Source organism: Natrix helvetica (assembly GCF_964273705.1).
Source record: "Natrix helvetica genome assembly, chromosome: 5".
Taxonomy (NCBI): domain Eukaryota; kingdom Metazoa; phylum Chordata; class Lepidosauria; order Squamata; family Natricidae; genus Natrix; species Natrix helvetica.
Window position 1 is genome coordinate 42,491,690 of NC_138551.1, and position 13,469 is coordinate 42,505,158.

General features: G+C 39.3%; 1 protein-coding gene across 1 annotated transcript in view; it reads right to left on the reverse strand.

The window, feature by feature from the left end:
- Nucleotides 1-13,469, reverse strand: part of SLCO2A1 (solute carrier organic anion transporter family member 2A1) — a 64,007-nt gene that overhangs the window by 12,337 nt on the left and 38,201 nt on the right. The window contains exons 4-9 of the mRNA XM_081954262.1: nt 12,579-12,791; nt 9,367-9,465; nt 6,582-6,715; nt 5,185-5,263; nt 2,393-2,557; nt 489-678 (exon numbers count right to left, since the gene is read on the reverse strand). Coding sequence (XP_081810388.1) covers nt 489-678; nt 2,393-2,557; nt 5,185-5,263; nt 6,582-6,715; nt 9,367-9,465; nt 12,579-12,791 — 880 coding nt within the window. The remainder of the gene's footprint in view (nt 1-488; nt 679-2,392; nt 2,558-5,184; nt 5,264-6,581; nt 6,716-9,366; nt 9,466-12,578; nt 12,792-13,469) is intronic.

The following is a 13,469-nucleotide window of genomic DNA, read 5'->3' on the forward strand; positions in this document are numbered from 1 at the left end:
GTAAGCATCATTGGAAAACAAAGGCAATTGTTTGGGTGATATCCCTGCCCAAAACGATTCAGCAATATGTAGCCTTCTCAAATCAGAATAGCAAAAACAATAAAACCGCGACAAAACACTGGCTAAAGAACTCGTCTTAGAGTTTATCGCTAAACTCAGTCACCATATTTATTGGATGAAGAATGAAGTAAATAAAATAAAACAAAACAAAACAAATAAACAATGAAATAAAAATCTAAGGGCCGGGACAAGGAGAAATTGTTAATTCAAGATAAAGATAAATCTCTGTGCCATGATTTTATAGCCCTATGTTCTAGTTGCCATAGAGCAGGGGTGTCCAAACTTGGGAACTTTAAGACTTGTGGACTTCAACTCCCATAATTCCCTAGCCAGCATGGGGAATTCTGGGAGTTGAAGTCCACAAGTCAAAGTTCCCAAGCTTGGACACCCCTGCCATAGAGTACTGCCAGAAGAGTAGAGCATATTACCTGGACAGATGAATTCCAGCCACGGTCTGTGAAGAGCAGCCCATAAAAAAGAGAGGAAGATAGCAAAGGGTAGAAAATAGTAACACCACAATGGTGAAACGTGGGATGGTTTTGAGTGAGAAAGCAAAACGTTTCATGATGAACCCTCCAAAGAGCATCCCTAGGGCAGCTGAAGGTAAATTCACAGATCCTACAAAGGAAATGAGGGGGTTGAATTACAAATCCTTAGCAATTGGAAACAGTGCTACACAACTGAAGACAAAAAAATATCTCTTGATGGATAATCGATCTTAAAATTGGTACAGAAGGGATTGCATGTTCTTTTTGCATAATAAAAACATTCTTTATTTTTATTGTGAGGGTAGGATAATCAGTTTTGTTTCCTGGCTATTGCACTTTGAAATTCCTATTGGGATTCCCCCCCCCCCCCCCGCATATTAATCTGAAGGAATCCTGCATCTTGCACTCTAAAAATCCAGCAAAAGGTAGACAATTTCTATAGGAAAGGCAAACGCAAACACAGGAATAGGCAATTCTTTTGCCGAGAATACTGTGTTTCTAGTTACCCTTCCAGAGTTACAGGTACTTGTTTTCATGACATTACTAGAAGATGATGAAGCAAAAGTGCCAGCCCTTCCTTTGGGCTTCATAGGACTTAGTTTGGGTTTTGAGGAGGTAAATTGTTGGTTTGCCTCTTTAACTCTTCTTAAAGGAAGAGAAAATACAAGCAGGGATTTTTGCTTTAAAGATGTGACATGGATGCCTTCATGTTTTGCAAATTAAAACATTCATGCACTACCTTCAAGCTTACCCCCTCCTTCATAAAACTTAAATGAATAGATAAATATTGATGCTCTTCATTTCAAAAGTGTCCTGGGAAAGTACAAATGGTTGCTGTAAGCTGCAGGCAACATCTGAATGTAAGCCAGGAGGAAAAATGACATTGTCTCCTTCCAACATAACATTCTCAGTGATAGGGAAAACAGTGGACATGTTCCTGTCATTAAAAGAGTTCTAGTTCACTGCTGCCACATGGCAAAAGAGGAGCAGTACTGAGCCATTTTTTTTACAGTAACAGCAACATCAAGAGATCCCTAGGCTCTAACCTCCTATACAGTATCTATTTGATGGATAGAAGGACATTTACTTTATCATAAGGATATTGAATTATCAGGTGTCCTGGTGCTTTCTGAACTTGGTTGTTTTCTTGCAGGTGTTTCATTATCCAAACTAGGTAACCTCATCATTGCTAGGAAGGAGTGAGCACCAAAGACCCCTCATTTCAACGTTGAGCTAGAAATATTTTCTTTTATCGATATTGAGGTATTTTATCCATTTAATTCAAAGTGCCTCTTAACTATTTATGGCAGCAATACAGGCCTCAAAGGTGGAGTTGCACAGCTACTATTAAAAAAAACATTGTTATAAAAGGAAGGAAGGATTTTGGATGGATTGGCAACTAGAATGCGTAGAAATGCTTGATAGTCACCTGCAACCACTATACTGCAGATGCATTCAGAGCAATATTTTTGGTGAGAGAATTTTTGACGCAGATATAAAAAGCATGGTTTCAGCCTGACATATTTTAAGATTTATCAGTCGTGCTTCAACTTCTAACTAATTTCCATTGCCCTCAATTTAGTGTTGTTAACAGATACTTTATTAACAGATATTTGATGGCACAAGCTGTTGGCAGCCCACAGAAGATTATTTGCTAATTTTTCTATGCCTTCCAATTTCTCAGATTAGATCTTCAATCTCAATACTGTGTTGCACTCCGGTGTGTTATTGGATGAAATGAATAAGGAGAATTACCTAAGCACTCTGTTTAAGTAGCTAGTGCTTTGTTCTCAAAAAGCCTCAGCCATTATCTCAAATTAGATGAGTTATTCTAGTTTTCTCACCAATGAGGAAGTTAGCATAAGAGGAGGAAACACCAAATTGTTTTTCCAGGTACTTGTTGAGGAAGGTAGAGAGCCCAGCAAGAATAGAGGAGAAGCTGCATTGTGTCAAGACCAACAACATGAAGAGAGGATTGAGGAGCAGTCTTAAGAAGCCTTGTGGGAACTCTGAAAATAAAAATAGAAGAGTATGAAGATTAGAAAAGGAAAAGGGCTTCAGGACGTGGGTACACCCAAATAATTATTATAGCATCTTATTAAGGATGTCAGTTGCAACAAGATCAATTCTTATGGTAGGTCTACTTGGTGTCTATTCTTAAAGATGTGTATCTTTTCTTAGTCTTTTCTAGACTAAGGTTCCCCAATCTGATATTCTTCAGATGTATTTAACTAGGTGAAAATGTAGGGTTGCAGCCCAACATATTTGGAAACCACTAGACTGGGGAAGACCAGGCTTGATTGATTTAGGCTTTAATGGCTTTCTGCTAAATGCTCATGGAAAAAGAAAGACAAGAGCTCTTTAGAATCTTTTTCCCCCTCTCTGTCTCCTTTACCCTCACAATAGTTCAAAAGAAGTATATAAGATAAGTAACACAGATAACATTTACTCATACTCTCACTGTCTTATGTTCAGAGTTATCTCTGCATTGGAGACTAAGAGACTTAAATCTAAAATTCTCAAACTGTTAAGGCACATATCTCATTCAGAGCTATATTCCTCTTACCTTGTGGACTTTTCTCTATGCTCATCAAGTAAAAGTCAACAAGCAAAATCAGTATCAACAAAATGTAAAATTACATTTAGAAAGCAAGTATCAGATGGGAAGAAGGAACCAAGGTTATAGAGTAATCTCTAAGATTAGCTCTCTGTATCTCGGCAGAAACTTCAAACTCAGATGCTGTATGGAAAGTTTTCAGATTAAACTTTTTTTTCCATTCAATCATGTCTGATTCTCGGAGACTGTCTGGGCATGTCCCTGCAATTACTCAGCAAGTTTTTTTGGCCCCAGAAGTGGTTTGCCATTACTACCTTCCTAGGGCTGGCCCTTTGACAAAACTGGGAGTAGAATTCAAAGCCTCCCAGTTTCAAGTCTTATCCTTTAGTATGCCAAACTAGCTTGATTAGATTTATCTTATATGGGTGGTTCTTGACCAGTGGTGGATTCCGGATCCCGTTCCAACCGATACGTACCACCTGTAACCCACCAGTGACCATTTGAAGTTACAATGGAACTTGAAAAAGTGAGTTATGACCATTTTTCACACTTATGACCGTGGCAGCATCACCATAATTAGGTGATCAAAATTCAGATGTTTGGCCACTGATTCCTCTTTATGACGGTTGCAATGTCCCAGGGTCATGTGACCACCTTTTGTGACCTTCTGACAAGCAAAAGTCCATAGGAAGTCAGATTCACTTAACAACCATGATAACTTAACAAGTATAGTGATTCTCTTAACGACTGTGGCAAGATAGGTTGTAAAATGGGACAAAATTCACTTAATGGCTGTCTTGCTTGGCAACAAAAATTTTGGACTCAATTATGGTCGTAAGCCAAGGACTACCTACATATTATGAAAAGTCATGTGCATATACATTAGATTATAAAGAACTGAACACTTTATTTGGAAATGAGATTTCTGTTTTGAAAAAAAAAACCTATTAGGACAGCGATGGTGAACCTTTTTTGGCTCGCGTGCCATAAGTGGGGGGAGTGCAGGGTGGTAGTGTGTGGGCGTGCTGCACCCATAATGCAATGTGCAACCTCCTCAGTGCGCATGCTTCCCCCATTTTTTGCATGTTTTTTTTGCCCTCCCCAGGCTCCAGAGGCTTTATAGAAGCCTGGGGAGGGTGAAAAAGCCTCCCCCGCCCCCCCAGAAGCCCTCCGGAGGCTTGAGGGACCTTCAGGACGCTTCCCTGAAGCCTCTGGTTTGCTCGGAGGGTCATTTTGAGTGCTCCGAAGGTTTGAGAGACCTTCAGGAGGCTCCCTGAAGCCTCCGGAGCAGTCAAATGAACCTCTGAGCAAACCGGAACCATTCCCAAACTTCCAGTTTGCCCGTAGGGCCGATTCTTTGCGCTCCAGGGGCTTCAGGGAAGCTCATGAAGCCTCCAGGGGGGCGGGGAGGCTCTTTTCGCCCTCCCCAGGCTCCTATAAAGGTTCTGGAGCCTGGGGAAGGTGAAAAATGGCTTTAAAAAAGGGTGAACTCAGCTGACAGGGCAGCGCCTTGCGTGCCCTGACAAATGGTTCCGCGTGCCACCTGTGGCACACGTGCCATAGGTTCGCCATCACTGTATTAGGAGATATGTACCAAACAGCTGAGTTAGCCATCAGTTTGAACTAGTGAACAATTTTCTAAGATTACTATACAGAATGCCTAAATGATTATTAGAGACATTTTTTCAGTCATATTTCATTCAGTGTGGAATGTCTTTTGGAGTAGAATTTGAACATTCCTCTACCACTAAGCCAACTCCTATAATGTCACCTAAAAGCACTGAAAGATGGGTCGATTTGATGGCTAACTAAAATCATAATAGAACGAGTAAGAAATAAATAGCTATTTTTAGTTATCCTGCTTTTCAATATTGCTACAAAAATTGGATGAAATCTGGAATGGGTTGGCTTGAAATATCCAAACAATTAATCTATATTAAACTTGCAAATATGAACAGGATGGTTGGTATTGTAGATATTAAGAAATGTTGTTGTTTCCCTCCCCCAAGTAGATATAATTATTTAGCAAAACAAGCATTTACTTTTACTGGAAATACACTTTCATTGAAATCACTTTACTTTTGATAAAAACCATCAGGGACTCTTCCTCTGCCTTTGTTTTCTCAATCTTCTTCAGGATATCTGCTTCAGATGCTTCCTGATGGAAGAGAATTTAAAAAAAATCACTGCTGGGGGCCCCACTGAATTTTTTTCCCCAGGTTCGGTTTTAAACATTACCACATTTTTTGGGACTCCCCCTGAAGGCCTGAGATTGATAGGGAGGACTGTTAATGAGCAAGTAGCAGAAAGCAAAAGATTAATGTGATGAAAAAATACGAATGAAATAAAGCTTTTTTTAAACATAAGAAAACAGAAGGTTGTTTGAAAGATGATGGAATATAGAAGGACTGAAACTGCAGCATGTCCAAAATGTAGTATCCAAGCTTGTGCTGGACATCTCCTGGTGGCTTTGTACAATATTGGCTGCATTGGCTTCCAGTTGCCTTCCATGTCAAAATCAAAGCATTTGTTTTATTTATAAAATCCTATATGTACATTTACAATAATACAATACAATACAATAGTAGAGTTGGAAGGGACCTTGGAGGTCTTCTAGTCCAACCCCCTGCCTAGGCAGGAAACCCTATACCGTTCCAGACAAATGGCTATCCAACATCTTCTTAAAGACTTCCAGTGTTGGGGCATTCACAACTTCTGGAGGCAAGCTGTTCCACTGATTAATTGTTCTAACTGTCAGGAAGTTTCTCCTCAGTTCTAAGTTGCTTCTCTCCTTGATTAGTTTCCACCCATTGCTTCTTGTTCTACCCTCAGGTGCCTTGGAGAATAGCTTGACTCCCTCTTCTTTGTGGCAACCCCTGAGATATTGGAACACTGCTATCATGTCTCCCCTACTCCTTCTTTCTCTTAAGCTAAACATACCCAGTTCCTGCAACCGTTCTTTATATGTTTTAGTCTCCAGTCCCCTAATCATCTTTGTTGCTCTTCTCTGCACTCTTTCTAGAGTCTCCACATCTTTTTTACATCGTGGCGACCAGAACTGAATGCAGTATTCCAAGTGTGGCCTTACCAAGGCATTATAAAGTGGTATTAACACTTCACGTGATCTTGATTCTATCCCTCTGTTGATGCAGCCTAGAACTGTGTTGGCTTTTTTGGCAGCTGCTGCACACTGCTGGCTCATATTTAAATGATTTTAAATGGCTTTACTAACATGTAGTATCATTTTTTAATCTCTTCATTAACTCTGGATCTATTGTTTTCATTATGTATATCATGATGTTTGTCTATGAATTTAATTTATATATTAAAATAACCAAGGGCAGTTTCAGGACAGAAAAAAAAAGAGAATACACACACACACAGTTTTTTTCTCTTATGTAACATTCTATATTCCATTATGGACAGGACGGTAGCAATTTAGCAAGATAATTTCCAATCCAATACTCGAGGCTTACCTTCCCTTTCAGCATATATCGAGGGAAGAAGAAATAGGGAATAGAACAGAGTATCAAACAACCAGCAGCAACGAGAAGACCCAACCACCATGCTCCAATCCAACGAGGGTCACCTGGGGTCAGGTTTACATCCTCTAAGAGACATATGGGAAAAACAAATCACAAATATCAAGAAGTGAAGTCACCAGACCAGATTCCTAACCTGGCATTTTTCAGCTTCTGCAATTCCCTGAATTCTCAGAAAGCATGACCCATAGTCACCTTATGAATTTCTATCCCGTTGCATCTGGAAGGTACCAGATTGGAGAAAGCTGCACTCAGTAAATTGTTACCAAGAAGTTACATTACAATTCTGCCAATACGTAAAATATGATCCTTTTTCTTTAGTTGGCCAAATGCCATGAAATTCAAATTATTTCTATTCTTAGAATCTATTTTCTCAGAGACCAATCCATCCCATGATTTTTTTTAAAAAAAACAGCAATGCTGTCACATTTGATCTGTGGTCCTGTTCTCCATCCCCCCTTCTTTAAGGTTATGGCCAACCACAATTATATTATTCAGCAATCCTAACCCTAATATTTCTTTGTTTAATTGGTTGGATTATAATTGTCATAATTCCAACAAACCTTAGCAGGGGTTCAGCAAGTTATAGTCTTAATATGTTAGCATAGCTTTACATTCTAATAGTATTTTATAAATCCTAGTATTACTTATGTCTTTTTATAGTTTATATCTTTTCTATCTTGATTATCTATATAGTATTTAGTTTATTGATGGTAATGCTGATTGTAATTTTACAGGCCTCCATTGAGTTTTGATTCCTGTATTTTGAAATTTTACACTAATAAATTTATTTTACCTTATTTCGTTATTATGATTTTTAATTTTTATTTCTATTTCAGAGTTACTGTTCGTTTTATTCTGCTCTATGTCTGAAATGAAATAAATACATATTATTTAGTATAATTTCATTAAGTTGAGTTGAAGAAGTGATTCACAATTTTTAAGGAAAAACTGCTCTAAAACAATTGACAGGAAATATTATCTAATGACAATTTTTTTAGAAGAAACAACCTCCAATGGAATTGTGAATAAAGAAGCATAAGTAATGGGGAAACCGAAAGAAAACCTATCTATAGGACTGGGCACCAAATATGAACTTCTGGTAAGGCGGAAACTTAGTAGTATTATGGGGTGAAAGGCATTTGTTTAAAATACAGACTTTTAACAGTCTACAGCTGAATTGTGAGGCTGAGGGAGGTAAAGTGGCAGGTCTGATTCACTTGTGGAATTGCAGTAATTATGGAAACCGTTCTATTTAAAAAATGTCTAGACAACTGATGGTTTTTTAAAACTGATTAGCCAACAATATAAATAGTCATGGAAGCTGGAAATATTAACTGGCCTTTCCCTGAAAAGAGTCTCATTAGAGTAGCTGTCTTAATAAGGCCAACATTTGGAGCCTCTATTCTCCTGAGATCTTAGCGAAGAGGCCTCAAATCAGTGTATTTTGAGAGCGGACATCCTCCCAGCAGGAGGTCTTGCTTCAAACAGGCAGCAGATCACTGAAACTGGCATCGAAAGTATCGCTCCACATTGTTAATGAGCAGGAAGGAATAAATAGCAATCTTCAGACTTTTCCAGCTCTGTCCAGGTTTCCTGTCCTTCAGTATTAAAAGCATGCAGACAAGAAGAGCCCACACCCCATTTAAACAATGGTATAGCTTTCCTGGATGTGACCACCCCACTCAAAATTGGGTGACATAATCAAGGGGCAACTAATGAAAAGAAACCCATTGCCACTTCCCGCTCTCAGCTCATTTATTTGCTTAATGTAGGACAAGATGTCAGCAACCATTCTGAAATTCCAGTCTGCCTGGAATGGGGATATGGGAAAGAAAATCTGAGGACTGACATCACAAACTTTCTGCTGCTACTTTTAACTGCCTGATCAATTAGGGCAGGATCTTTCTAAGTTTCTTCCTCTGACTGTTAAGCCACTGGGGGCTCCTCCCTTTCTTGTCTGATTCTTTCCTATGCAGCATCTTCTTCCCTCATTTCCCAAGTTCATCCACATATTGCATTACACTTAAGTCCAAATTATTAATTAGATGCTTATTCCACAAAACCTATTATAATAACATGTGAATTTCTCCCTAGAAATCCCATGATAAATAATAGAGATGTATCAAGAAATAATTGTGGTTAGGTTGGATATGGGAGAATTGGACAAGAAAAGATGGAAGCCGATCTCTCCATTCAAGGGAGAATCCATCCAGATGGATTCAAGGGATCCATCTTGACACATGGTTTCTGTAAATGTGATCTGAGTGCTTGGCAGCACATTACATGCCTATTATCCATAAATACACATGACAATATCTCATTCGAAGCATTATCCAAGCCAGAGTAGCTTATATATGCATATCCAACTAGCTTCATTATGCGACAGCAAAATTGCCTCCTCCCAATTTGATAATATTCATATTAGAATAATATTCTAATAAACCTATCTACGTATTTCCTACTGTTTATGAACATCTATCCATAAGAAGGCATAAATGGCTTGTTGCTTCAAGAACAAAGAACTGCAGAATTTCACAGTACCTCTAATTTAGGCAGGCTGTGCTTTCACCCTGCAGGGTATCAAAAATCTGCCTGCAAGTGGCAAATGGAGACAGAAACATACTCTGTGTGATTGTAGCTTTATTTCCAGGTCTCTGGTTATTCAAAGCTTATGTGTGAGAGCCCATAGCTTTCCTCAATTAGACCAAACACTTACTTGGGCTAACCCGTCCAAAATCCACAAAAATCCTCAATGCTGCAGAGCCAAGTAGGTAGCCAAAAGCTGGACCAAACACTGAGATGGAAAATAAGATTGCTGAAAAGAAAAAAAATGAAAAGTGGTTTATTTTGTGTGGAATAATTTTTTTCCAATTACAATTCATTTGTCTTAATTCTTCCCAGCCTGTAATAAAGTTTGATCTGAATATTTATTTTGTACTACAAACTGTGAAAGTACTGTGGTAAAATAAATTGTATAATTAAGACTTACTACAGTTGATTTTTTTATAGCAAATCCACTCTTACTTGTCACTGGAAGAAATCCCTAATATTTTCCCTAAAGTAAAGAGCACCTCCCACTTTAAATGACAAAATCACATAGTGCAATGCAGTGCAGGAACACTAAAGCTGAAAATATTTGGACCTAAAGCATACTTGCAACTCATTCATTTTCAGTTGCTAAATGCTCATGAAGTCTTTCAAACTAATCCTTTGCATGCATAAGGATAACTGAATCACTGAATAAAGAGTTAAAAGTTCCCATTGCCCTAAAAATGATATGAAATGGCATGACAGCAACAATAATTCAAGGACTTTTTTTTGTATTGAAGAAAGAAACATCCTTGTGCTATGCCAAATTATATTTCCTAACTTATATCTAATTGCTGAGCATAATTGGATGACAATCTTTTTGGCATCATCATAATATTGTATTCATCTAATGCCTAACCATCTGGGTCAACTTTAAATCATTTTTACCTGTACCATTGTTAAAATAGTATATGTATCCAGAGTTTATATTTAGGTTGTGGATAAAATCTGATGACCGTCATCAGCTATTTGCTGGTGGTGCATGGGATGTATGCAGCCCAGCAGCTGTTATGGACCTTATAAATTGGATTGTCTCATTGTGCTTATACTTATAAGCCAGAGTAGCAACTCAAGAGCAAGTTGGGGTGGGGAGAACTGCACAGTGAAGCAGGGAAGAGATGGTCCTTTCTCCTCCTTCAAAACACAACACTCCCGCACCTGTCAAATGTTGTTTTGGCTGCTTTTGAATATTGGTTTAGTGCTTTTTGGAAGAGGATTAAGCCAGTATCTAAAAGAACTTGACTATCAGTTGGTCTTTTTTTGAACATACATAGGCCAACTACTTGCAAAAATAATCCAGAGTGTTAATCATGGGTCTAGCATCTGTTAAAAACTTGCTTTCTTCATGTAAAAGAAAACGATTGGTGATGACTTCCCACTGGAACTGTATGTTTAATGGGAGATGAACAAAATGTCCACTTGGCATTAATAATTCTGGAACATCATGAATTAGGACCACAAGATTTGCTAGTAATGTGCTTCTGGCAGGATAGAGATCACCAACTGGGAATAGCAAATGTTATGCTGGCATTGTTTTCTCCTAGCACAGGAGTGTCAAACTCAATTTCATTGAGGACCACATCAGGGTTGTGTGACCTTGGAGGACCAGTGTGGGCGTGGCAAGAGTGGGCATGGGCAGCTTGACATCATGTGTATCAGGGGCACCTGTGGTGGCCTGAGTGCTCTGCCAACAAAAGCGGGCTCCCAATCTCCGTTTTTGGTTGGGACGGCCGCCTGCAACTCTGTGCCAGTGAAAATGGAGCTCTCCCGAGCTCTGTTTACACTGGCAGACGATTGCTGGCCATCCCAGCCGAAAATAGAGATTGGGCCGGTCCTTTGCTGTTTCCAGGGCAGCTCCATGGGCCAGATCTAAGCACCCTGTGGGCCAGATCCAGCCACGGGCCTTGAGTTTGACACCTCTGTCCTAGCATAAGGACTGGCAACTAACACTGAGATACCAATACTAAACAAAGAAGAGATGATTGATAGATGACCAAAGAATCATAGAAACAAAACCAGAATATAACAGATTTTATCACTTTTGATCCATACCTACTGTATCTATCCCATTTTTAAATCATTTTTTAAAAAAAGGCTGAAAGTAGGTTTTTTTTAAGAGGTAGGAAAAGCCTTTTGTCTCAGTCTCTTGTTAAAAAAATAACAAGCCTCCTCAAATTGAATCCAAACAACAAACAAGCGCCTTGTTTTAATTAACAAATAGCAAATTAAAACCTGTGGTAAAATTGCTTAAGAGCATTGAGAGTTTGACTGGTGTCTGAGCATTTGTACAACATGTCTTTATGCACGTAGGTCAGTCTTGTGGCTGCCAATTTCTCCCCTTCCTCTCTTTTCCTGCTTAAGTGTACCAGAAATTGTGTCTAGTAAGAAAACCCAGGAGCATGACTGACACAGATGGACAACCTTCATCACAAAGGGCAGTGGGTTATTTTAAAGGAGTAGCAACACTGGTGCTCCAACACAGCATAAAGTAAAGGTAAAAGTTCCCCTTGCACATATGTGCTAGTTGTTCCCGAATCTAGGGAGCAGTGCTCATTTCTGTTTCAAAGCCAAAGAGCCAGCATTGTCCGAAGGCGTCTCCGTGGTGATGTGGCCAGCATGACTACATACCAAAGGTGCATGGAACGCTGTTACCTTCCCACCAAAGGTGGTCCCTATTTTTCTACTTGCAGTTTATATGCTTTCGAACTGCTAGGTTGGCAGAAGCTGGCACAAGTAATGGGAGCTCACTCCATTACGCGGCACTAGGGATTAGAACTGCTAATCTTTCTGATCGACAAGCTCAGCACCTTAGCTCCTGAGCCACCGCGCCCCATCCAATAAAGCATCTAGTGCTGCAATTGCTGGATAAGCTTTGGTGAGTTGGTATCTGGCAACTGCCAGAAGACGGTAAAGGCTGCAAAACATCAGTTCTGGAGGATTAAGTGTGCAATGAAACTGCAAAAACCTTACCGTACGAAATGCCAATGGCCACAGGTATTATGGCAGAAAACCAGAAAAATGTCTTTCTTATTCTTTTCATAAGAGAAGTACATGAGGAAAAAGCTGCCATTATCAACAGGAACAGACATTAAGTCTGTCATCATGTTGTCAATAGTTCCCACAATTGAATATGGGTCTCCCCTCCTTCCTAGACAGCGATTTATATTACAAGATTATGTCCCTGACTTACGTTACACCAGAAAGAGTTCTTCTACATCAGTGACACATCCATGACAGTGTGCTTAGCAGATATCTTCTCAGCCAGCACCACACTGATATTAAAGAAATACAAACCAGACAATAAGGATGCTACAGTACATCTTTCAAGCAAATACTTACCTATGTACAAAGGAGAATTGTTTGGTTCAGCAAAGTCATCTACGTAGGAAATTCCAAAAGGCTGAATAGGGACTGTTCCAATTCCAGCCAAGAGTTGGGCAAGTATCATTAATCCCCACATGATAGTAGCCTCTGCCTGGATGTTCACAGTGGCATTCAAACACTTAAATCCTCCTTGGCAGAGCTCTAATCTGGACTGGCTGCTCTGGTTACCTAGAACAAAATCAACAATAATTTCACAGGAATACGCTGGGAATTAACTCTTTACGGTACTAAGTTCTTATATTAAATCCTTATTAGCATTTTTGTTTGAAAAAGAAAATCACCATATGTAGTCCTTGACTTACAACGGTTCATTTAGTGACCGCTCAAAGTTACAACAGCACTGAGAAAAATGGCTTATGACCATTTCTCACACTTACTGTATGACCGTTGCAGCATTCCCATGGTCATGTCATTTACATTCGGATGCTTGACAACTGACTCACATTTGCAGTGTCATTTGCAGTGATCTCCTTTTGTGACCTGACAAGTAAAGTCAATGGGGAAACCAGATTCACTTAACAACAGTGTTACCAGTTTAAGAATTGCAGTGATTCACTTAAATGTGCCAAGAAAGCTTGTAAAATGGGGCAAAACTCACTTAACAAATTTCTCACTTAGCAACCTAATTTGGGGGCTCAGTTGTGGTTGTAAATTGTGGTTGCTACCTGTACTGGGTATATAAAAATGGGCAAACAGCAAACTTGAAAATCAACCGGCAGTAGTTTATTCATAATCACTTGTAATGTCCATGGGGGGGGGGTGAGGATTGAGGAGGCACCACAACGTTTTGGAGAGAAGAAAGCTTAATAACTCCGGCAAGCACCTGAAGCACCTTATGCTGGCTAA